This window comes from Apis dorsata, unplaced genomic scaffold (genome assembly GCF_000469605.1).
Source record: "Apis dorsata unplaced genomic scaffold, Apis dorsata 1.3 scaffold_291, whole genome shotgun sequence".
Classification (NCBI taxonomy): domain Eukaryota; kingdom Metazoa; phylum Arthropoda; class Insecta; order Hymenoptera; family Apidae; genus Apis; species Apis dorsata.
In genome coordinates this window covers 598,668-624,788 of record NW_006263566.1, presented here as the reverse complement: position 1 = coordinate 624,788, position 26,121 = coordinate 598,668, and the positions used below count along the sequence as shown (strand labels likewise).

At 25.3% G+C, this 26,121-nt stretch overlaps 6 protein-coding genes across 6 annotated transcripts; 1 reads left to right on the top strand and 5 right to left on the bottom strand.

Moving 5' to 3' along the window:
- Positions 1 to 191: 191 nt before the first annotated feature.
- LOC102678771 (signal peptidase complex catalytic subunit SEC11A) lies at positions 192 to 1,686 on the bottom strand. Its single transcript, XM_006616966.2, has 4 exons — positions 1,443 to 1,686; positions 1,234 to 1,343; positions 685 to 834; positions 192 to 588 (listed from the first exon to the last, which is right to left on the bottom strand). The coding sequence occupies exons 1-4, from the start codon at positions 1,488 to 1,490 to the stop codon at positions 354 to 356; spliced, it is 543 nt and encodes a 180-aa protein (XP_006617029.1). The 5' UTR covers positions 1,491 to 1,686; the 3' UTR covers positions 192 to 353.
- A 517-nt stretch (positions 1,687 to 2,203) lies between these two features.
- Positions 2,204 to 3,752, bottom strand: LOC102678638 (superoxide dismutase [Cu-Zn]). Its single transcript, XM_006616965.1, has 4 exons — positions 3,204 to 3,752; positions 3,022 to 3,118; positions 2,558 to 2,745; positions 2,204 to 2,464 (listed from the first exon to the last, which is right to left on the bottom strand). The coding sequence occupies exons 1-4, from the start codon at positions 3,264 to 3,266 to the stop codon at positions 2,354 to 2,356; spliced, it is 459 nt and encodes a 152-aa protein (XP_006617028.1). The 5' UTR covers positions 3,267 to 3,752; the 3' UTR covers positions 2,204 to 2,353.
- A 471-nt stretch (positions 3,753 to 4,223) lies between these two features.
- Positions 4,224 to 5,272, top strand: LOC102678506 (NADH dehydrogenase [ubiquinone] 1 alpha subcomplex subunit 7-like). Its single transcript, XM_006616964.2, has 3 exons — positions 4,224 to 4,479; positions 4,862 to 5,040; positions 5,170 to 5,272. The coding sequence occupies exons 1-3, from the start codon at positions 4,414 to 4,416 to the stop codon at positions 5,219 to 5,221; spliced, it is 297 nt and encodes a 98-aa protein (XP_006617027.1). The 5' UTR covers positions 4,224 to 4,413; the 3' UTR covers positions 5,222 to 5,272.
- Positions 5,273 to 5,341: 69 nt separating this feature from the next.
- On the bottom strand, positions 5,342 to 15,173 carry LOC102678356 (phosphatidylinositol 4-kinase alpha). The gene is made up of 22 exons (XM_006616963.2): positions 15,018 to 15,173; positions 13,882 to 14,275; positions 13,288 to 13,802; positions 12,878 to 13,193; positions 12,050 to 12,274; positions 11,776 to 11,962; positions 11,459 to 11,669; positions 11,101 to 11,355; positions 10,665 to 11,017; positions 10,129 to 10,549; positions 9,952 to 10,059; positions 9,663 to 9,869; positions 9,320 to 9,596; positions 8,739 to 9,231; positions 8,515 to 8,650; positions 8,093 to 8,425; positions 7,734 to 8,021; positions 7,417 to 7,644; positions 6,987 to 7,333; positions 6,634 to 6,913; positions 6,120 to 6,526; positions 5,342 to 5,917 (listed from the first exon to the last, which is right to left on the bottom strand). The coding sequence occupies exons 1-22, from the start codon at positions 15,105 to 15,107 to the stop codon at positions 5,692 to 5,694; spliced, it is 6,297 nt and encodes a 2,098-aa protein (XP_006617026.1). The 5' UTR covers positions 15,108 to 15,173; the 3' UTR covers positions 5,342 to 5,691.
- A 661-nt stretch (positions 15,174 to 15,834) lies between these two features.
- Positions 15,835 to 17,525, bottom strand: LOC102680127 (zinc finger HIT domain-containing protein 2). The gene is made up of 5 exons (XM_006616979.2): positions 17,451 to 17,525; positions 16,916 to 17,201; positions 16,544 to 16,804; positions 16,253 to 16,456; positions 15,835 to 16,176 (listed from the first exon to the last, which is right to left on the bottom strand). Exons 1-5 carry the CDS (start codon positions 17,498 to 17,500, stop codon positions 15,862 to 15,864), a joined length of 1,116 nt encoding a protein of 371 aa, XP_006617042.1. The 5' UTR covers positions 17,501 to 17,525; the 3' UTR covers positions 15,835 to 15,861.
- A 210-nt stretch (positions 17,526 to 17,735) lies between these two features.
- Positions 17,736 to 18,719, bottom strand: LOC102678211. Its single transcript, XM_006616962.1, has 3 exons — positions 18,485 to 18,719; positions 18,240 to 18,381; positions 17,736 to 18,140 (listed from the first exon to the last, which is right to left on the bottom strand). Exons 1-3 carry the CDS (start codon positions 18,636 to 18,638, stop codon positions 17,804 to 17,806), a joined length of 633 nt encoding a protein of 210 aa, XP_006617025.1. The 5' UTR covers positions 18,639 to 18,719; the 3' UTR covers positions 17,736 to 17,803.
- Positions 18,720 to 26,121: the final 7,402 nt, after the last annotated feature.

The following is a 26,121-nucleotide window of genomic DNA, read 5'->3' as shown; positions in this document are numbered from 1 at the left end:
AAAAAAAAAAAATAGAGTATTACTTGAAAATAAAAACATTTGTACATTAAATTTTGCCAATAATGGCAGAACATTTTTTAATACAGTACAAAAGTACTGTTGCTTTACACATATATATTTTAATTTTTTTTTTTATTACTATTGTAAATATACATATAATTCTGCAAAACTATTATATAATCTCTTGCATACAAAAGATTTTTCAATTGGTATGAAATCAACAAGACATAAAATCACATTGTACATAGCTCCATATGTATATTTGAATTATCAATTAAGATTTAATTTTACAATGCACTTTTTTGTAGATGTTCAGATAGTCTATTTCATATAATTTCCTATATGAAATATATTTATTCTCTGTGTACCATAACATATAATCCCAAACATATTAATATTGCATATTTAAATTTGGGATATTCATTCATATATATTGTAATCATTCCTACATATGGTAAAAAACCTCTTGCTCTACCAACAACATCTTTATGTGTCAACCATAATTGACCAGTTACATATAAACCTCTATCATCAACAGAATTATTATCACCCTTTGTTAAAAATTTAACAGTATTATTTTGGTCGCCCCTAAAAATATATTATATTATATTATTTTCAATATTTTAATTTATATTTATAATTTTTATTTTCATTTTATTTTATTAAGATTTAAAAAATACTTACTTTTCATGTATCTTAATTACTCTGTGTACAATTGGAATATATCTACCCTCAACTTTAAAAACAAGGATTTCTCCTACTCTGACTGGCTCATCTTGGTAATTGGTTAAAAATAATAAGTCCCCCCTATGAAATGCTGGTTCCATACTACCACTATAATATTAAAATTATGTTTTTAAAATACTAAAACATTAAACTAAATCTATATAAGTTAAAGGAATAAAATTAAATACAAAAATATAATTAATATATAATTTATAATATATATAATTTTATGAAATATTAAATATTTTTAAATGTTTTGTATAATTTGATTTTTATAAAAAATAATTATTGTGTTTATAATTTTTAAATAATTTAAAATATATATGAATTTTAATACATTAGAGAATTGATTGAAATAATCATATCTAATATATAATAATAAGAAATATATAATATAAGAAAATAATTCCATGTTTTATGTAAAATCAATAATTTTATATTTTAAAAGTAAATTTATTCGCGCGAAAGGTGCATCAAATACAACTATTAGGTTAAGTATTCAAATACCTAAGAACCACAACGATTGGACTTTCGGCGCCTGTTACAACCATTAAGCCTTTCCAAATCATCAAGGCGGATGAAACGATCATACCAAAACTTAACATTTGATACAGGAACTGCAAAAAGATTCATAAATAGTTATAAAGATCATTTCTTTCAAATGACCATATGTACTCTAAGAATCTATGATAATTCAAATAAGAAAATTCTTTTACCTGTCGTTTATTCATTCGCCGCACATCATCGAATATAGATTGCAACATGGTTACAACTGTTTTTATAAAAATTACAATAACCAAGTAAACAAAACAATTTCAATTCTACTTCACTTGAACACAACCGGCAACAACCAGTCAACGTATCACCACGTCACATAAACAATGAACAAGGAATGCCGGAACAAGTGGAATCGTTCAAATGCAATTCACTTACTTTATGCTATCGCGTGAACTCAGCTTTAAGAGAATTGTAAACGAAATTCAAATTGTCCATGTATTTTTTCCTTGCATATATATATATATATATTCTCTTAATCAATTTGATAATATATTTCGCCTCCAGATGTTAAAAAATCTTTCGCTGATGAAAACTAACTTATCATTAATCCATGATCGTATGTAAAGCAGAAAAGAATATTGAATTTAGGAAAAAATAGTAAATAAAAAATAGTAATTTCAAAATTTCAAAAAAAAAATTTTTACGAATGAGAATGGTTTTTGCATCTTAAATTAATATCTCATATTATACTCATAATATACATAATATATATATATATTGTATAGACATATATATATATTGATTTTATTTTTTATTACAAAATATTCATATTCAATATTTATTCATTGAAGATAATATATATAATATAAATAAAATAAAATAAAATACAACAAAAATTATATATAATTATAATAGTATGAAGAAAAATTTACATACAAAAAAATTTATTTTATATGTGGAATATATATTCATACATAAATATATTAGAATATTTACTTTATTGAAAGCAGATTACATATCTAAGAGATTTAAATTACAAGAAATTAGGAATGATGTACTCATATTTAAATTGAGATATATATTTTATAGTTCCTAATAATAATAGTAATTTTGTATTAAAAGAATATATTTAGACTTTTGTAATTCCAATAACACCACAAGCAAGACGAGCACCAGCATTTCCTGTAGTTTTTGATAATTCAACACCACCTTTACCAAGATCATCTGGATCAGCATGAACCTTATCAAAATAAAAACAAAATCAAATTGTATTTAATATATATATAATATAATTAATTATAGTAATTAAAAAAAAATATTATGTAATATTTACTACAAGTGTTCTGCCAATAACACTATGTGGTCCTTGAAGTTGAATAGTTTTATCTGTTATATTAACATTAGCAATACCATTTGCATCTGCTTCAATATTTCCCAAATCTCCAACATGACGTATATCTGAATCAGGTCCACCATGATCCTTTCCTAAAGGATTGAAATGTGCACCAGCACTTGTACAACCTGTTAAAAAGATATATATACAATATTATATGTATATAAAAAATATATATGTATATAATATATATACACACATATATAATAACTTCATATATATTTATATATACTTATTGCTATATATATATATATATGTTCTTATTATTATTTATTTATCTTATATTACTTTACATATTATTTCTGAAATTAAATTTCAAGATTCATTAAAGTCTCAAGACTTTTTTTATAATTTTTAACAACAATTAAAAAATTAAATAATAATATTTTATTGAATATACATACCATTAGTGTTATCGCCGAATTCATGAACATGAAAACCATGCAATCCTTTTTTTAAACCGGTTACTTGACCCGTGACCTTCACAGAATTAGTACTCTCCTATGCAAGAATTATATTATAAAAAATAAATATAAAATATTATGATAGAATATTATGTTGAATATTAATCAAAAAAATCATTTACCGGTTGTTCGAAAAAAATAGTGCCTTTGACTTCACCCTGAAGAACACACACTGCTTTAGTCATCTTCGAAAATTTCTCGACTACACGGAACGACAAGTGCTTCTAAGATATTGCACCGTAAGAATTCTCGTATAGTTATAAGATGTACTTATGTTTTGCTGAATCACGATCACAAATAAGCTAATGTATCGTAATGAATATTTCAGCCGATAAAATGATGACCTTCCTGTTTAACAAGCACAGATAAACTATAAAATAGATTTTAACATTCAATGTATTTTTTGTCCCATGGTAAGACCTCTTCTATAACTTTAGTATCATTTTCAACATTATCGATTTAATTCAGAATAAGATTGCAGAATAAGATAACATTAGAAATAATTGAAATTGAACTTAATTTCAATATAAAATTAAATTAAATAAAAAAAAAATCTTGTAATATAAAAAATAATAATAATAGAAAATATAAATATATCATAGTGGAAAAAAGACAGAAATAGAGTAAAAATTCGGAATCATCATCATCATCTATAAAATGTCTTAGAATCTAAGACTTAGATAAGACATAAATACAGATAAAGAAAGATAGTAATAGGCTATTGACTATTAACACTATCTTTTGAATATTTTTAGAAAAATATTTTGACACTTTTGACAAAATTATGACATTTATTTAGATTCAAATTTGAAATGAATTCAGTATTAATTAATAGAATATTTATGTATTATTTTTTTATATTCATATAATTATTTTTATATTATTTTTAAATAATATAATTTTAATTAATAAATAATAATTAATATTAAATATAAAATTAAATATAGAATTAACTTAATAGATATGTTATAAAATAAATAACAATAATTAATTTGAAAAAATAAAATTTATAATTTGTAACATGAACATAATTTTGAATTATTTATTGATTTATAATTATTATATTATATTAATATTTTATACAGAATAATTTATTTTTCTTAATTTTTATGTATAAAAGATATATAAGATATGTAAAATAATTAAAATATTTTTGTTGTAATATTCAATAATTGAAAATAACGATTATCGATAATTTTGTACTCGAAATATATCGAAATTGATAACTGAAAGTTAAGTTCAGTATTATATGTTTTATAGACAGTGATTGCATTAGAAATAATTTATTTATTTTAAATTAAACTCGGATATAATCTCAACTCAGATATAAAAATGCCTGGAATAGAACATCGTAGTCAAACTCCATTCATACAGTGGCTTCGAGATTTTGGTCGAGGTGTAAGCAAAATTTAGATTCATTTAATGTTAATTTTATATTGCTTTTATATTTTTTTTTAAATATTATGTAATTTGTTATTTTTTTTATGAACTTATAGAAAATATATTTCTTATATGATAATTCTATCTAATATATTTAATAATTTTTTAATAAAAACAATTTTTATTTTTTAAGATCATAATATGTTATGTATTATTAATAGAATATTAAATATTATTATACATCAATTTATTTGAAGATTTAAAGTAAAATAAATGACATATAATATTATCATATAAAATATAATAGAGAAAAATAAATAAAATATAAATAATATATAATATAATATATATAAATAAAATATAAGAAATGAATTTATGTAAAATATAATATATATTATAGAGAAAACATGTACCAAGTTTAAGACATGCAGATGGTATTGCTGCACGTACACAACCACCTCCACATGTACCTGGAGGACCATATCATAAAAGCTCAAAAGTATATTATTATACTCGTGACGCTAGACGTCTTGTACAACCACCAATTGAAATATATACAGAAGGTCATTTAGAAACAAGGTGATTATTTACATTTACATTATACATAAAAGACTAGAAAGTAAAATATAATGCTTTAAATTGAATTTCTTATATAATGCTATTTAATTTATTAATTTATTAATTTAAGTATATTGTGTATAATTTCAGGAAAATTGATACAACTAAAATAAAATTAGAGACATTATCAAAATCAAAATAAAATAAAAAATGAATGCAATGAAATAAATTTTAATTGTATTCAAATTGTAGTACAATAGATAATATTAATTTAAATAAAAGTTATACAATAGTGTTAAGATTTTTATAATTAAACTAGAGATTTATTGAATTATTTTCCCATTTAATATTTAACCGACAACAGTACATAAATAATAAATAGAGGAATGTTTTTTATGTATACATATTTTCTGCTTTATAGCAGACATAAAATAATTTTTTCACTTTATAATACATTATTCTTACATACATACAGAGCACAATGTTTTCATAAAATTTATATAAGTCTAAGAATAACATTGACACTAAGAAGTTTGTACAAACAGCAAATGTAACATTGCTGTATCTAACAAATATAATACATAGTATATTCATTCAACAATTTTTGCAGAAATAATGAATTTCTTCATTATAAATTAACAATTGTCAATGAAAATTACTTAGAAGTAGAATTTAATAAGGAATTTGATTCTGATAATACTGTATCATATCATAAGTTTTCGTACGGAAATTGAGGTAGCTGTTACGTATTACGTTGAGCATATAGGCCGCTGCTTCGCGATCAGTTGCTGTCGGCACAAATCTACCGCGTAAAAGTTTTATTGTTTGCCCACGGAAACATGGCAATCCAGTATCAAGCATTAAAGAAACTAAAGAAATAATAGCTTCTTGATAAGGTCTGTAAAAATTATGATTTAATTAGAATTTATAACTAATTCGAAAATTAATTATTTGGAAAAAAAATAAATCTAATTGAATTATTCAATCAATTATTTCTATATGTTGAATCTTTTATAGATTAATTGAATATAATATGTTTAAAATTTAAAAATCTAACAAATCTTGTAATTCCAAATTTTTCTGAATTTATTTTCATTTACCTTACGGCAAGGAAAGCCTGTACACATAATTCCATAAACCAACGGAAAGGTGCAGCTTCCATTTTACCTCCCATTACAAGCACCATTTCATCAGTCAGTTTAATATCAGGTTCAAAACCTAAATTACCTCCAGGCGAACTTTCAAACATAAATCCAAAATCGATATGTATAATATGGCCTTCAGTATCCAACATAATGTTACCATTGTGGCGATCTTTTATTTGTAAAAGATACGTAATAACGCTATAGGCAGCCATTGATTTTACGAAATTTCGACGTACGTTTTGGAATTCTTTCGTTGTTTCATCCCCATAACGTGTGATAAAATATTGATGCATATCAATATCAGTGGTGCGACCAAGTTGATCACGTGAAGTTGCATTAGGTACACATTCTATGACACCACACTGAAACATGTATTCTTTATATTAATACTTTATAATATAATAATGGTCATAAAAAATTTAGATTAAAATTATTCTTTATAATTAAAAAGTAAAATAAAATAACTTACCCCAGGTGCTGTAGCTACTACTCTATATGGGAACAAAAATAAATTTAATCCAACTTTTTGAAATATATTCTTGAAAATACTGATTACTTGTAAAGCTAACATATCTTGTCTAACATCATCTCCAACTTTAAAAATAGCAGCTTGCCATGTCTCTTTTTCTGATTCTCTTTTATTAACATCCATTTTACCATTAGCTGATACTGCTAATGCAATATTTTCTAATTCGTTAATTCCATATTTTCGTACTTTAAAGCGCGCTAAAAATGGTGCTTTTGCAGCACTATAAATAATAAAAATATAGAATAATAATGACTAAAATACAAAATATAAAGAAAATACTTCAATCTATTTACCTTTGCATAGGAGTCCCACTTTGATAATCAATATCAATTACCATGGCTTCAGGATTAGATGGTAAATAGCAACTTGGTTGTACTTTGATTTTTGATAAAGCTTTTAAACATGCTGCTTTACGTTCTGGACCTTTAGGATATGGTCTTATTTCACCTGAAATATTTGTAATTTTTTCAAAAAAATCGAATTCTCTTTCATAAAATTGTTTTGCTGGGCCAGATAATGATCCTAAAATACTTTTTACAAGCGAATCTAATATATCATACAGAATAGGATCTTTAATTTGTTTATCTTCATCTAAATACATATTTGTATACATATTCCAAATTAATTGATGTGCCACTACCTATATTAAAAATTAAACAATAAATTTTAATTCAAAAACAATTAAATGATGTAAAATATAAATGATGTATATATAATATTTACTTGTGAACGTTTAGCGATTTTTTTTATAAATTCTATTACATAACCCATAGTATCATGGCGTACAGCTTGTACAAGTTGCGGTATGTAGAAAAGTACAGCATCTGCTGGATAGCTACTTAGCACCTCTACTGCATATTGTGCAGATATTGGATGATGAGGAAATTGACGAGAAAAATATGCTAAAGCTTGAATAGGTGATACTCTTTCCCATGTTAGCATATATACCAACTAAAACATATTGAAATAATAAATTACAATATATAATTAATAAAATGTAATAAAAGATTTTTGAAAATAATTTTTAAAAAATATCTTACTTCAGGTACATCATTAAGTAATGTATCAGTTGTAACAAGATACTGTAAAGCTTCTGGAACATGCATAACTGGTACAGGTTTAAGACGAACAAGACCACATACTTCTTTAATAATAATTTCTGAATTTTTTAATCGAACTGGTAAAAATATAGCAAGTACAGGACTAATTTCCCATGCAAGCCGCGTATATTCACGCCATCGATCATTCATACCCTTAGCGCGCCATTCTGCAATACTCGATTCACCAGGAAGTGCAAGTTCTTGTCTTCCACTAGGATTTCTCCAAACCTATAATTTAACATATTAAATAATGTTGAAGAAATTAAAAAAAATATATAAAGTGTAAAATTAGAACTTACTAATAACATTTCTATTTCAACTGCCAGCAGTTCAAGAATCAAATTTCTTTTCTTTATATAATCCTTTACAAAAACATTAGCATTCATAACACGTTTGCTACGATTACTACGTTTACCTAATGTATTACTACTAGTAGACATTGGAACTGTATTAATCCATACGCTCGTCGGTGTTTTTGAAAATTCACTATTAGTAGTACCTAAAGCTGTACTTAATGAACTAATTGTTTCGCTAGGTCCAAAACCACCAGTTGAATATGACTGGGGTGTTAAAATTTCAAATTCACTTTCGTTACCAGTCATTACTAAATATTTTTTATCACTATGCATTACCTAAAATATGATAAAATAAATATTATTAAGCAAATAGAAACAAATAGAAAAAATCTAATATTTTTCTAAATTGAAAATATCTTACTGACTTGCCAAAATCGTATAAGCGTAACTAAGTCTTCATGTAATTGCTCTAATTCTTGTGTTGGTACTTGACGATCTCGACAAAAATAATCTAAACAATTACAATATACACGTTCTCGTAACACGTTTTTGCTTAATGTTCTATAAATAAAATTAGTTATTTGATTATTCAATAAGTTAATATTTAATGATATTGAATTTTGCATGATATATATATGAAATACAATACCTTGATAAAATATCTCCTTGAAGAAGAAGTAATCCACAAGAAAGCAATTTAAAGCGTACTCCAATTGCGGCAACATGGCGACTCATTCCAGGTTCCTCACCAGAAGCACCAACAGTCATGGGCAGTGACCGATGTAATAATATCACAATCATGTCAACTGTCTCCTGACAGCAATATTTAGCAGTTTCAATTAATTCTACGATAAATGTAACCCAAATATCGTGAGGTTTGACTTGGGGAGGATTTGGACCTAACTTGCAACCTTCGTATATTGCCAGAGGACTAACTTCTTCTTCATCTGGTGCAAACAAACCCATTCTTTTGTCAACAGTATATTGCCATGCAACAAACATTTCTTGTAAGAAACGTAATTTTAAATCTGGCCGTACAGTGAGTATCCATTGCCAACATTCAACTGCTGTAGTCATAGCTGCAGGAGTGAACAATTCAATCTGCGAAGAAGCTACTGTATGTAACAAACGTCTATGTGTTCCTGAATAGAAATTATAATATTGCAAATTAATATTGCAAATATAAGAAATAAGAATAGCAATTTTCAAAAAATTATTATTGCAAATTACCAGGCATAGATATTAATAATGCAGTAGCACGCCAGAGAGCGCTACGATGCGTAACATCATTTCGTGAACGGCAAGCCATCCATACAGCATCGATTAATAAATCTACAACTTTATTCCTAATTTCTTCAAATGATATTTCAGAAGTAGATGATTCGGTTTGTGCCAATGATAACATTCCTGCTATTTCTCCGGCATATCGTGATCGTGTTGACATCATTGACAGAAGCCAAGAACTGGCTCCTTTTGGACCTTTTGGTCGCTTATCTAATGAATTGGTCTATAAGAAATATATTTTATTATTTTTAAAATAAAATATTTTAAAATATTAGAAATATCATTTTACATTTGGTAAGGCCGAGGTTGGAATAGCAAGATCTACAAATTCAAGAACTGAATCAGTAGATAAACATAAACCAGAATGATGTTTTAATCCAGAAGATGGAATTTGATTTACATATTCTTGTAAATGTGATCTAGTAGCTTGAGGCGCCCATTTCATAGCTTCTTGTACTATGCCTTTACACCTTGCAGTAAAATCTTTTACAATTATCTACATAATATAATTTAATTTTAGTATTTGTGATTAATATATCTAATATTAATATAATATATATATATATATATATATATACCTCTCTAGCTTCGAGTGTATCCATCAATTCAATACTATATGGTGTACTAGGTATTCGTAAAATTGGTGTTTCTTCATTTGGATCAATTTGCAATGAAAACGATAAAATCTATATACATACAAATAATAATTTAATTGAACATAATAGCATAAATATAGAATAAAAAAGAATTCATACTTGTAATATATCCAACATGCTCCAAAGCACTTTACAATTCCATAAAAGATGTGGAAATGCATCCACCAATGCACTAAGATATTTATCCGCTATCCGTCTAATTTGTTTATGTACATGATTAAAATATACCAAGAGGAACTGAGCATGATTTTCGAGTTCTTTTTCACGTCGTTCATCTTTTGGTTTACGCTGCATAACATCTTTGAATTTCACAAAGACAGAATCAGCAACACAACAAATACATTGCCACATACCGCTTTTATCTTTTTGTAAATCTGTATCACATAAATATTCCATTATTGGTTGTAAACTAGGTTCAGAACTGTTTGCCACTCTCAATGTCTCTAACCAATAGACTGATAATAAATATGTACATTGTGCAAATTGTAATTTTGTCACATATTGTGATATATCGTTTGTTCTGTAAAAAAAAAAAAAAAAAAATAATAATGTTTATAATATACATTAATATAATATAATAATTTAGATACAATAATCCTTTAAAAATTTGCAACAAAATGAATAAAAATATTTACCGAGTACTTAATTTTAATATTTGACTTCTTAATTCTTGTAATTCATTCAAAGAAACGCTATCATTGCGTACAGCTGAAGTATATTGTAATTCTCTCATTTCAAGTCGTGCACTAGTTTGCGAAATAAGATAAGGCGATTTTACAGCAATTTCTTTAACGCCTTCGTACCATTCTGCAGGCCACAATCGCGGTGCTTGATCGCCAGCAAAACCCATCACGACACAATAAAGCCAAAAGTCTTTAAAAAGCTTTAAAAGTCTTTTTTGTGGATGTCTGATCGGTGGAAGTCGCCGTACTAATATAGCAATCACAGGAATGAGCACACCTAAATTTCCTGCGCTACTTGCTGTTTTCTGATATATATATTAAAATATAAGAATTATGTTAAAATTTTGTAAATTGCCATATAATTATTAATTAAGTCAATTATAATTACCGTCATAGTAACATTATTTGATGCTTTATCACTGGCACGTTTACCTTCTAATCCCAATTGAACAAAAAGTTCAAGCAAATGAAGTAATAAATCATTTAATTCTGTTTCACCTTGGAGATTTGCTGCTATATTTGCAAGAGCATTTGTGACTGCTTTAGCTACATGACAGTACTGTTTTCGATCATCATTAGAAGCATAAGTTGCCGTACTTGAACCCAATGACATAGAAAACATTTGCATTATGCCTTCATAAATCTGAAAAAAATAAAATATTTCTATATTTTACATAATATAGTAATTTATACATGAAAAATTTTATCAATTTATTTGGTAACTGTTAATTAATCTTGAAATGAACCTTTGATTCGCATTTCGCAATAATCATACATCCTAACTGATCCACGATCAGAAAATCAAGATCACTCGGAGTACGACAAAATAATTGTTGAAAAAACGGGAATATTGTACGCATAGTTTTTGGGGTATCTTTCAACGCAACAGCGACGTGCCCCAACATGATTACTATATTTTTCGAAATTAATTCGCTATTCGACCTGTCATCGGATTCACTAAAAGTATTGAAATAAATAATTGAGATATCGTAACTAAAATATTCAAAAAAAGAATTCAGGGAAAAATAAATAAAATGTAAAAATGGAAAAATATTTATAGTACCCGTCGCATATATCAGCAGCAAATAATCTATTCGAAACACTAGCAACTAATGCTGGTACACAATCCGGATTCACAGAATGAGCAGCTTCTAGAGCAATACAAAGATTACCAATAGCTGCATCTCGTAATTTTTCAAAGGCTGTTTGTATCGATGAAGTAGTTTGTTTCGAATCTTGTATATCTTTTCCTTAAAGAAAAAAAAATTTTTCATATTGCATACAATTATGTAATACAACATTACAATATAATATGTTTATTAAAAATTTTATGCCACCTTTTTCACTTTGTTGACGATGTAATTTAAGTAATATAGGCGATGGAACAACAAGAAAATCTCGAAGATAATATATAGATGTACTTGCAATATTAGGAAATTTTTGCGCTAATTTTCCTAATCCTTCAAGGCATACCATTAATAAAGGCATATGTGCCAGCACCAGTTTTGGTCCATGATTAGAATTAATCTTTTCAACTAAACGTCCACATAAACTATCTGCACCTGTAAATAATATATAATTCCATAAATAATATTTGCAAATGTAATCCTACTATTCGTAGGCTAGATAATTTTTGTTAATTCTAAAAATTTTTCCCAGAAAATGAAGAGCACTGTATAGAAATTATTCTTTCAATAATTTAAAACAGCAATGCATAGAAATATATAAGTATATATATATTGTTGTAATAGTCTTATGTATGAATTTGTCGCTTATTTTCGCATTAATAATTGAACAAACAGTTAAAATTAGCTAAGAGAATTATATTTAGTGGAATAACAATTAAATTAACGGCGTTAATGTAATATCAAAGGAAATTGTATTCGTTAGTTAAAAATTGTTGAAGGTTATCAGAGATATGGGATAATCAATCGAAATGCAATATAAGCTAAATTCGAATACCCTCGCCAATCAACATTGAACTGATATCTGCGAATAGTGCGGACAAATCATACTGGTCTCTCACTGGAAAAATAACGTAATGATCTACATATAATCCTATCAATGCAGAAGATTTATATTTAAATAATTTTATTAAAACATAATAAGAATATTAAACATATATGGTTTTCCAGGCTATATTAAAGTGTTGATTTATTACTTACCAGTTTCATCACCAATTGCCCAAACAAGAAGATCAACACACGCAGAATTAGCCATAACATTTACTTTAAATCTATTTACAGTTCGGAAATTAGTATCCATGTCTTCGCGTTCACTTGCATCATGTTGACGCGATTGCAATTCTGTTTGACCAGACAAAAATAGACCTTTTACGAATTCTTGTACATCTCTTGTAAATGGAATAGGCAAATCGCGTTGATTTTGTAACAATTCTCGTAAAAGAGCAACCATTACTAAATTCATTGTCTCACTAAATGTACGATAAGGAAATATTTGCACCTGTCCAGAATTGTAAACCTAAATAAAAATTTAATCAAGTGGAATTTATATTAAATAAAATTAATAATGTAACATTATATAATATTAATATAAAATAATAATAATAACTAACTTGTTGAGTTTCTTCATCGAGAAATGTTAAAATTTCTTTAGTAAGCAATTTCTTTGCTAAAGCCAATACACTTTGTAAATGTACTACATTAAATTGCATACCAGCTCTTCTCTCAGGGCTTTCATTACATCTCATTTGAGGAAACTGATTGAAACTTGATCCATATCGACTAAAAAAATATGTGGGCGGATCATAGGGTACTGATGAATAAGATTGTAATGATGGTCGTTTAGCACAGGGATATTCGTGATCCCCGATCAATAAACTTGATGCAGTATCCACAGTCGGATGAGGATTCAAATTACCACTTAACGATCGAGGAATAATTGGTCGAAAGTTTGAAAAACTATGTTGTTTTCTATCCGATATTAAACGCGTTTCTGCATTTGGTTTTAAGAGAGGTGGTTCCGGTCTCGGGAAAATACGACATAAAAGAGGTGGATCAGTATATGCAAAGCGACCCATAGATCGAGCTAAACCAATTAATACTGGAACTAGACATTTACACAATGACACTAAAAAAAAATATATATATATATATATAAATATATAATTATAATAAAATATAGTTAGCGATAAAAAAGAAATATCTACATTTTGCTTGCATCCCTCTATTGCCATTTTGATCTTTATATCCTCTAATGAGATTTGTTAAAACTGCAAGTATTTCTACTTGAGTAGAAATGATTTCTTCACGTACTGGTTCACATCTAGCTGCAACATCACTAAGTAATGTATTTAAACAAAAACTAAACCGTTCAGCAACAGGAATACGTTCACTAGGTGAACATTTGACCTCATCCAACCATACAGCTTTTGGAAGACCACGTAATAATCGTAAAAGATAAGGTAATATTTTATCCCGATGTTGTAGACCAGATTCCAAAAAGTATATTCCCAATGCAATAGTTGCATCTTGACCTCTTTGATCTAATCTATATATACCTTGAGTAGATTCTTGTGGGCATAACTTGAATAATTGTGAGATCTATATTAAGAAAAAATTTCTTTAATTCTTAACATTACTAATAAAATTATTTAAATCAAATGTATTTAAGAAAGAGTTATAGATACAAGTATAGCAAATTTTTTTCTTATTGATATTAATTATATTTATAATGATATTTATTAATTGTCAGCATAATTTAAACTAATTTTAATAAATAATAATTAAATATTAATAATTTTATTTAATAATTCAATAAAGAATATTTATATATTTTTTTTAATTTGTAAAAATATAATAAACACTTACATAATATAAATATCAAAAATCATTATTTTATTTAAAATCAAATGCATATGAGTTATATAAAATTATAATATAAAACAAAATATTATTTGATTAAAAAATATTTTATGTTTAATTAATTACTTAATTAAAAATAATAAATTAAAAAATAATTATTTAATACAAAAGGAAAAATTAGAATATTTAATAATAAATAAAAAATATTTTTCAATTTTTTTATTTACAAAGTTGTATTTGTAAAACAATTGTTTAAAGTGAATTATATCTATAACATATATTATAACTCATTTATTTAGAAACATAATAACGTCAATAATTAATTACAATGAATTGATTGTCTGAATTACATCATGAGATGACATATCAGAATATTAGCTGACATATTCTTGAAATTAACCTAATCCTAATTAAATGTCAAATTTTTTTTGATACGTAAATATCATTTTAATTTACAATACAAGATCAATAATTAACATACCTTTTCTGATGATGTAGGTTTAATTGCTGCTAAACATCTAGCTAAATGTTGGACGGCTTTCGAGAAAAACAATTTCTCGTCTGCCACCATTTTGCCCACTGTCTACTTGCCGTATGATTATATTTCTCGTAAATATCGTCTGCTTGTCTCATTGATAAGGCGCCTTCTGTTATTCGATTTATCGATTATTCAAATTCGATATTTAAATTTCCGCAAATTTGAATTTCAGTTTATTTCTAAAGAATAATAAGATATTTTATATATATGTATTTATAATATTAATAATGAATTTTAATGATCAAAATCTATTTCATATAACTATGTAAAATTTATATATTTAATTAAATGGGAAAAATTATAAATAGAATAAAAGTGAAATTTGAAAAATATAAAAATTTAAGATATTAAATTTAGTGATTATGTAGTAATTAACTACAATATATACTAAATTTATTTTTATATTTAATGAATATATTATTTGATTTATTTGATATCGATAGAAATCGATAGTAATTTAAAAGTTGATATATCGATTTTATTTCTTGAAGTCACAGTTTGAATTTGTACTATTAATATTGTTGACGTGTGAATAAATGAACAGATTAATTTTTAATTTTAACGTTTATAAATTTTTACGAAAAGTGCAAAAATATTAAAAGTGTTAAAAATAATACTGAAGGAAGGATTTCGTGAGTAAATTTATTAAAAATTTAATTCAAATTATGAATTAAATACCATAGAATGCATGCAATTTCTTACTATTAATAGAAAAATATATAACTTTAATTGATAATATTTTCTGAATGAATTATAAATATTTAAAATTATAATATATTAAATATATTTATATATACATATTTATATTACAATTTTTAGTCCATGATAAATAATACTCCAATTTTTTACGATATAAAAAAAGCATTTTTTTCGATAAATTTATATTATCAATCTTATATCGAACAAATTTTTTGAAAAATTCTTTATTTCCAATGTCATTTTTATTTTTCAATATTTCTTTTGTTGCTGCTATTAATAATCTATATAATTCAGAAAGTGCAACAGCAATATACAGATATTTATTTTCGGAACCTTGCATTATTATATTGCCAGCTTCTTTGAAAGCTAATAAAGTTTGTTCATCTTGTGGTAACCAATTACACTGAAAACAATTAACAAACTTTTTATATCTTTTTATTTTTTATTATTTTTTGAATATTAAATATTATAAAACTTACACTAATAATTTTATGAACAATAGAAGTTATTGCTGATTCTGAATTTTCATAAACTTTATTGTATTTCATATTTTCACTGAGATCAAGAAAAACAATTGTAGCTTCTACTGGACAGTTTAGATAGTCACCATTATAATAATTTGCTATGTATGCATATGCATAGATTACATTTATTATATTATATTCAACATTTGGAGAAGCTTTCTATAAGAAATATTTTATTAGCTTCTATAATACTATATTACATTACATTATATTATATTACATTAAAGTTCTAATATATTTTAATACCTGTAATTCATTAAATATTGGAACATCTATTAGCGAAGGAAGTTTCTGTGCTTGTTTATCATATGTTTGATCCATATCTTCAATAAGTTTTTTTTTCGTACAATTAATCCACCATGGAATCCATTTTGGTAAAAATTTATCTATATCACCATTTTTTATTAGAGCTTCAAATTCTTGTTTCTCAGCATTTGTTAATACAGACCATACTTCATCTGCATTATCCAAATTTATATCATTAAGTCTTTTTTCTAAATCTGATATCTAAAAAAGAAACAGTTTAAATATTAACATTAGATATTTAAATAAGAATGAAAAAACAAATTGTTGTATCAATATGATATAAATTATTATATCAATATGAATTCAATTCACATTTTCTTCATCATCTGAATCTAATTGTTCTTCTGATTCTTCATCAATTTCATCATTTTCCAATGTTTCTATATCTTCTAAATCTTGTTCATGTACTCTTTTGAGAATTTTTAACATCTTTTGTCTATCTTCTGTGTCTCTTTCTTGAGATTTAAGCTCATTTATTACACATTGCTTATAAAAACTTTCTGAACATTCTAAATGAGCTTCTTTTTTATAGCAATCAACACTGCAATATTTTATCTCACATCGTGGACAAGTATATATATGAGGGTGTTTATTACATCTAAAAATAAATAAAAAGTTCTAATATATCTTTCATATATCTTTATATATCTTTCATAAATTTTTTACATTAATATAAATATTATTAATATTTATGATATAAAATTTTTTTAAATTAAAATAAATTATAGTATGAAAAATTTTTTCAAAAAATATTTAAGATGATATAAAAATAAATTCTTAGGCTTGCTACTTTAAAATTATTTAAAATAATATTTATAAACAGTTTGAGGTTAATATGGATACGTACAATTTGCAAATATTATTTAAATTTGTAGAATTCCTTTGTCGAATATCCATTATTTTTTTTTCCAGATTGTTTTTAAATTAATTAAATTATTCAATATAACAGCCAATTAATACTAATTTAATAATTTCTGAATTTTAAATGTCTAAAACGTAACAATCACTTTCAAACGTGTTATTTGGTTTGCAAGTACTATATTATATTTGATAAGTTTATATCATAAAAAAATAATCTTTAGATGTATAATAGGAAATTTATATATTAAAAAGGAAAAAATATATTTTCAACTTTAAGATTTATATATAAATCCATTTATTTATATATATGCATTACAAATTAATTTATAAGTAATAGTATCATGAACCTAACCTATTGTTAGGTTTTTCGACTAAAGTACCATTTTTCAATTTCTTATAATTAAATTCAATTTCTTTTCGTTTATTTGTCCAAGCTTTAGTATCTATTTTTGATAATATATGTTCAGGATCTACAGCTACTTCTTTGCATTTTAATAAATTTGCTTTCTCATCTATATTTGTTTCTATTTTTCTTTTCTTTTGAAACTTTGGAAGATCTTCTTCAACTACTAAAAACTCTGATGAAGAATTGAGCAATTTTATACCATAATTATTACTTTCATTATCTTTTTCATTTATAATATTGTCTGTCTTTTTCTTCTTTATTTTAATGGATCTGAAAAATTCTCTTAGTATATAAAAAATAAATAAAAATTATTTAATATGAATAATTTAAATTCAAATTAATAATTATATATTTTAAATAATTATGTACTTTTCTAGTATTTCATCTAATTTTTTTGCAACATAATTTTGAAATGTTGGAGTCACACCAAAATTGGAAAATGTATCTTCATGTTCTAATTTTTTTCTTAATGATATGGGATTTATTACACTATTAATTTCTATTGAATTACCTAAAAAAAAGAAAAGAAAAATTGCCGTTTATTAGAAATTCTGTAATAAAAAATAAAGAATGTGGTAAAGATGAAGATATGAAAGTGAGGTTATAATACTTACATTCATTCGATTTTTTAGAAACATCTGCGTTTTTAAATTTTTCGTTAGAGAAATAGTGTTCTTTTAGAAGTTGATGATCAGTTGCTTCTTTTATTGCATTTTTTGATATTTCATCTTCAGAACTACTTGAATCGTCATTGTTTTTCTCTAACATTGTTCTCGAACGTTTCGATATCAATCGATAATCGAATTTAAATTCTACAATGTCGTACACATCTTATAATTTGTATTATTTATCTATAATTTAACCAATTATTTTATCAAAAAAGAAAAAAACAAAAAATTAAAAGTGAAATTGACTATTTAATTAACTCATTGCCGAAATTTGTTTATTAGTTAGTAGTTATAAATTTTTGTACAGAATGTGAGTACTTGAAATGCGTGTAAAGATGTTCGTATATTGTACAATTATTCATTAGGAATATCCTTCGTTAGCAATTAAAAACACAAGTCTCAAATATTTCCATACTTGAAAGGCATACAGTGGAGGAATAATTAATTACTATATACTTTAATATAAATTTAAAGCTAACATAAATTATACTAAATATTTTTCACATATTTTTATTTTTATTTTAACTTGAAAAAGACGCATCTTTTTTTTAAATAGAAATATAAGAAAAATAAAGTGAAATTACAATGATAAAATTAAATGGGATTATTAAAAAAATAGTAATAAAATATTAAAAGATTAATAGATTCACCAAGAAAAGAAAATAATAATAAATCTCAAAACAATTCTAAAAATATTTAGCATTACATATCTTGTATCGTGTCGTTAAATTTTATTCGTTAATTTTAATCATTTTGATTGAATTTTATTATTGTATCGCTATAACCACATATTTAACGCCACATGTACAAAAACTCGATCATTTCGAAGAAATACCTACATTTCAATGAAGTGAAAATTGAAATGAAGTAAAGTGAAGTGATAAAAAAACAAAGACGATGGCAATAGTAATTATGAGATAAAATAATGAATGGATTAATCATCAATGAAAAAGAAAATAAATGCTCGGAGTATTTGGAAGTGTGTATCTTAAACATAAACAATGATGTATTTTAAAATATTATAATTATTTTCTGTTCGAGAAGGAAACATTTCGACTAAATTATGTCAACGTGTTTAACGATAAGATTAACAAGAATTACAGGCGCAAATTATCTTCAATCGTTTCTGACCTATTCGATGCTGGCTTGAAAGGAACAATTCGTAGAGACTTGTGGTCTAGAAACTAAATGGACGGGCGAAGTCGAATATTGCCAACGATGTTTATGTACACGATTTAATGATCGTTTTTTCTTCTTGTTTTCTTTCTCTCTTATCCTCCCTAATAATTCAATCTTAATCTAAATACATTTAATAATATATTCTCACTTTGCATCATCATTTCTTTTTCTTTTTCTTTATACTTTTTTCTTTTTATTTTAATGCGCTTTTGAGAGATTTCATATACATTGTTCTTTTTTTGTATATTTATGTATATATGTATACGTATTTTCTTTTGCATATTTCTTAATTTAAATGATTAATAATCATTTTTTATTTCCTTCTTTCTCATTTTCTTTTTTTCTTAAATAATAATTGTAAAATGTATAAAATATACAAGGAGCAGTGTTCACGAGTACATTTTATACAGATATACATTTTCGCGTAAAGATATTGTATAGGTGTGTATATGTGTACGTATGTCTCACTTTTATTTCCTCTAATATTATCTTTGATGTGTGCATTGGCTTTTTTTTGGCTCGTTTATCAATTTGTTTCTCGCATTTATTTATGTATATATGTATGTATATGTATATGCATATTTATGTGTATGACATTGTATGTATACTTATTATACTTATGTATATGTATATTCCTTCCTCGTCATCGTATCTCAATGTACAGTAATGTTTTATTTTATTTTTTATAATTTTTTATTTCTTTGCTAAGGCATTCGTTATGGCAAGTATATTTTAAAAGTGCTGATGTCTAAACGCGCGTGAATACTTATAGTTTTCTGTTTTTTTTTCATTTTCATACAATTTATAAAAGTATATTGGCCAGTTATATAACTTCTAATTAGCCAGCTACATGTTCACTTAAAAAACGATTCGCTCGTTAGAAAAAGAACTAATCTGCTTCGTATTTTTTCCTTTTTTTTCTTTTTTCTTGTTTCATTAATTGTAATTGTTCTTATTTTTTTTATTGTTTTATTTATTTCGCGTTTAATTCAATTGCGCCTTATAATCCGCGGCCACTAATTGTTTTTTTTTATACTCTCTATTTTGCATGCATCTTTACTCTTATGCTCGTTATTCGATTATTTCTGCAATTAATTTTTTTTTTTTAATTATTCTTTAATAAAATATATTTAGTCGCAGGCTAGAGAATCGGAAATAAGAAGATGTATACGTATATGTCTGAAGAATTATAATGTATTCCTTCGCTATAGAATCTTTTCATACGCATTATTTTATTTTATTTTTTTCTTTAATTCATTTTTTTATTTTTCGACTATAGTGGAATTATAATTCATGTGGTCATAGTTTTTTCTCCTCATTTCTCCTTGTTTACACCGACATAACGAACACAAAAACTTTCATCGGTGTAATGGGTATATATGTATGTATGTGTGTGTATATGTGTATGACATGTTATGGATGATAAAATTATTTCGATTAAATCTCAACTCTTACTTATTTCAATTTAAACCTCTTATTCGCTTCTTTTTTAAATATATTTTAACTTTCTCGTGCCACGAGTTGGCTTAAACGGAATTCATTTTACGCATCGTATGCACGCGCGCATATACATTTACATGTATGTGAATACATGTGTATATATATATATTTTTTCTTTTATTTTATTTCTTTATAATCGCAAAACATAATTTGCCTTTTTAGAGAGGCGATTGGATCATTCTTACAAACAATGGTGTAGTGAATATAATTTTAAAACAATTTAAACTTTTAATTATTATCTGCCAACTGTTCGTTAAACATTAATTTAATATGTGAAAGAAAAATTTTGAATATTTCAATTTATTAAAGGCGGACATTTTATATGATAGAATATTTCTTATTTATATAATTTCTTATTTAAGTAATCAATAAATGTTAAATTTTATTTAAATAAATAAAGTTTTAATTCATTAATACATTACTTAATACATTCTTTTCATATTACAAATGTAAGATTTTTTCTAAAAGTTCATCTAAATTAAATTGTTGATTTGCTTCTCGTGATAGATAGATTGAAACGAAAGTTACAAAAGAAAAACGATTAGAGAGTTATAATGAAGAGATAAATAAAATATTTTTTTTAAATAGAATCGAAATATAATATCATATAAACAATTCAGATCAAGTCTTGAAATGCAAATTCTGTATCGATACTACACCATTGAGTTTCATAACACGACGGAGTTACAATAGAATGAAAATGTACATATTTTAACTTTTATCAATCGCAAACATTGCATTAATTCGAATATTTTTTATAATCTATCATTTTTTATAATTCTATCTCTTCGAATGATTAGAACGATTCATCCCGGAGCGATAGGAATATTCGATCGATCTTTTCCTTTGCGCACTCGATTCGTTTATTTTGTTCGATTAATTATGTTTTCTATTGGAATGAATCTTTGTCGAAATTACTATAATATCCTATTTATATTCTGTAAAAATTACTATCTTTATAATTTTTTTTTTCTAAATTTTAAAATGAAAGATTCGAAGGTTAAAGAGACGATTAAAGGAGCGTCGTCGAGTGCGAAAAGTTAAACATCGATACAGAACTCAATAATTGAATGATAATTCGTTAATTGCTTCACTTCATTTTTTTTTCTTTTTATCTGATTCCATATTATTCGCTTTTACAATTATTTAGTGCATCTTGAACAAGCACCTATTATGAACTCTTAATTTTTATATCCGCTACTACGCTTGCTTTTTTTATAGGGCTGCATTCTTCTCTCTCTTTCGCTCGCTTCATCTTTCTTCCTCTCTCCTTGTCTCTTCGCATCACGCGTTCTCGTCGATTTTTATATCGAACGAAATCGTCGATGATTTTTTCAGCAAACTTCGCGAAAAACGTGTTTTTATTACTATATATATATATATTTTATATTTTTTTTTTTGTAACAAACTTAGCGAACGATGTCTAATTAGAAAAACGTCAAGAGATTCGTACCAGCGCTTGCGTGTGGCATACATACTTACATAGATTCATACAATAAGCGTGATACGATCAAGATGCACGCTTATGGTGTGAATTTTGTAGAAAACTCTTTCGTAGAAAATTGACGCTAGGGTAATATTTTATTCTCTCTCTCTCTCTCTCTCTTTCTCTCTCTTAATTAATCGCGTACGTTCTCTTTCGCTCAGACGTTCAGTCATACATCCATTCTTTCTCTCGTATTTTTTTTTTTTTTTTATTATTTTTTGTTATTACATTTGTTTTTCTTTGTGTTTTTTTTTCTTTTTTTTTTTTTATAAGGCGCTACTACGTAAATTTCTCGCACGATGAGGATGATTTCTACACGGTGGCACACTTCTAAATCGATTTAACGATGATCTCTATCTTGTATCCTTGTATCTATCTTGTTTGTTACATTAAAAACAATTTTTATTTGAATTTCTAATTACTGATTCTTTCATAGCGTAACGCGAAGGTTAATTAAGGATTATAAATAACAAGGCGCTATTATATTATTCAGATAATTTTAATTGTAAATTTAATGAAAATTATTGTTAAAATTTTTTAAATTTTAGAAATGAAAATTTTCTGATGTAAAAGAATTCTGATTCTTTAATCTTTTCAATACAAATAAACAAATAATATTAATATATAAATTATATTTTATACTAAATTAAATTTTTTATATACTAATTTCATTCTTATTTCAATAAACAAAAAAAATATTGAGAACATCAGAATTTTTCTATTATCATATAATCTATTATTAAAGTTCTTGAATTAAAATATGAATTAATTTTTATGTTTTTCGATTTATTACACTATGAAAGAATTAATTATCTAATCAGATCAAAAGATCAAGAAAATGAGAGGAATATAAAGAGATAAATTACGGTGGCTAAATTCTATTAATGATCTACAAGGCGATCGACATGTCATTTGATCTGCGATAACGAACTTTAATATCTTCGATTTCGTTGTTTCAATCACTTATGCACATGTGTATATGTATATGCGTAATGTGTACGCTTGTGTGTATTTATTCGAATAAAATTATTGATTATCGGAATAATGTTGTCATCTACTCGTGATCTATAACACATCTATGGTTCAAATCATTATTATGTGTCACCCTGTAGAGATCACCAAAAAACGGCTTGTAAGTGTACTGTCTAACGAAGCTTAGCATTCTACTTGGCATTGGACAGTCGCACATTTCATTATCGATCATTAGCATTTTTTTCTTTTTTATTTTTATAATCTTCATTTCTTAAATAGTTTTGTATTCGATCCTTGAAATCGGAAACGGAAATGTTTTTTTTTTTTTTTAATTTAGGTATGTATGTTTTGTCTGTCTATATTGTCACTGCTATGATTTAACTTGACTATGTTCTCTCGATTCGACAGATCTCGATAGACTCGTTGAACTTGCAAGCCAATAACGTCCGAAAACAAAATTTTATTTTAATTGTTTTCTTTTCTTTCTTTTTTTTCCGTTTTTTTCTTTTTTGTTTTTCGAGAATAATAGGTGAATTGCGAGATTTAGATTGTGGAGAGGTTTCTGGAGAGCAAATTTTTTGGAATTGTTGTCTGGTGATGAGGAATATTTGAAAAATAAAATTATTTTTGAATTATGTTTGATTAGATATTTTACAAAATTATTGAATATTAACATTAAAATAGCATTTAACTATATTTACAAATAAAAATTTGAAATAAAATTTGACAATTTTTAGACTTCTATGTTTAACTAGAGAAGTGTAGAATTGAATCTAAAAAGTCTTGGAACGCATAGACTTTTAAAAATTCTTTAAAAGGTTTTTTAATTAATGATAGAAGTGCTAGTTTCTATTCCAGTAAAAAGTTATGGTAGTTTTTGTGTTGATGAAACTTTTATCTAGAAGATTTTTCCGTTTCAAGATTTTATATATTGTTAAATATTAATATGGCTTGTGTAAAACTAATTGGAAAGATTAAAAAATGATCATTCGACCATTTTTTATAATATTTACAATATTTCAATAAATATTTTTAATGTCTTAACTAAATATAACATAAAATCAAAATTAAAAAAAAATTACGTATATTAAAAATGAATATTAAAGAACATAGTAGAATTAATTTTAAAAAAATATTAGCAAAATAAGATATTAATCAAATGATAAATTTAGAATCATTCATCAATCATCAGTTTTAAAATAATTTTCTTTATCGAATTTTTCTATAAATGTATTTATACGATAAATTATTCTATTCGCTTTGATACGCTAAATAATAATTTTAAATATGATTTAAAAAAAAATTTTGACTCATCACCAAACTTATCTAAATACTGTATTTCGAAACATGGATAATCAGTTATTAATTATTCAGCGATAGATCTCGCCAAATTACGAATTATATATAGTAATATAATTAAAACGAGACATTTGATATGTTAAGATCCGAGATATATATTTCATGGTGTTACAGTCTTTTTTTTTTGTGTTGTATATACTTTTTATATTCTGAATCTAGAATAGTTCTAGCGTCAAGTATTTGTATTTATTTCATATTTCAATCGTTCATGACCATCTCGCAATTCATCATCCATCATTTAATTAAAGGCTATTTCGATAACTCTCCTTTGTATCTTTTTTATTTTTTCTTCTTTTACTTTTCTCATTTTTTTTCTTTTATTTTTGGAAATTTCTACTTGTTGTCTCTTCAATTTCTTTGAATTACATTGCACGCGCAGATTTACGATATCATTTCCGATTTCCGGACCTCTATAATGTTCTCGTTTCTCTGTGAAACATTTCTCTATCTTTGTGAAACCTATTTCTCGATATTGATACAAAAACTAACTTCGTCTTTTTTGTATGTTAATTATTATTTTTTTTTGTTGCTTTCGTTTTTGTTAATTTCGCTTAATTACGCGTCTCACTCTTGTCGCTTAGTAAATAACGTGCATCTCGAATAGCTGCACGATTTCTATTTTTTTTTATTTTCTTTTTTTTTTTTTTATATATATATTTCTTAACACCATGTTTGTTCGCGTTTGCTCGATATTTAATCTTAATATTATGATTTTTTTTTTTTAAATTCTTTTTCACCCATTTTTCTTTACCTTGCTATTTTTGCGGTTGTCTATATGTATACGATACACATAGACCGATTTTTTTTACAATATGCAACATATCTTATATTTTTAATCTTTTTCTATACGGTAAATAGCGTTTCTCTTTTTTTTTCTCTTTCTTTTATCACGCTCTTCGATCGAAATTAGCAGTATCTAAATAATTATCTATTGATTTTTGTTTTTCCAGCAGTGATAGCAAAGAGTACAATTTTCTTTCGTTCCTTCCTTGCCATAATTTCATTCTATGATAATAACAAAAATATAATAATAATAAGAAGATAATAAACATAATAATAAGAATAATAATAAGAATAGTAGTAGTAA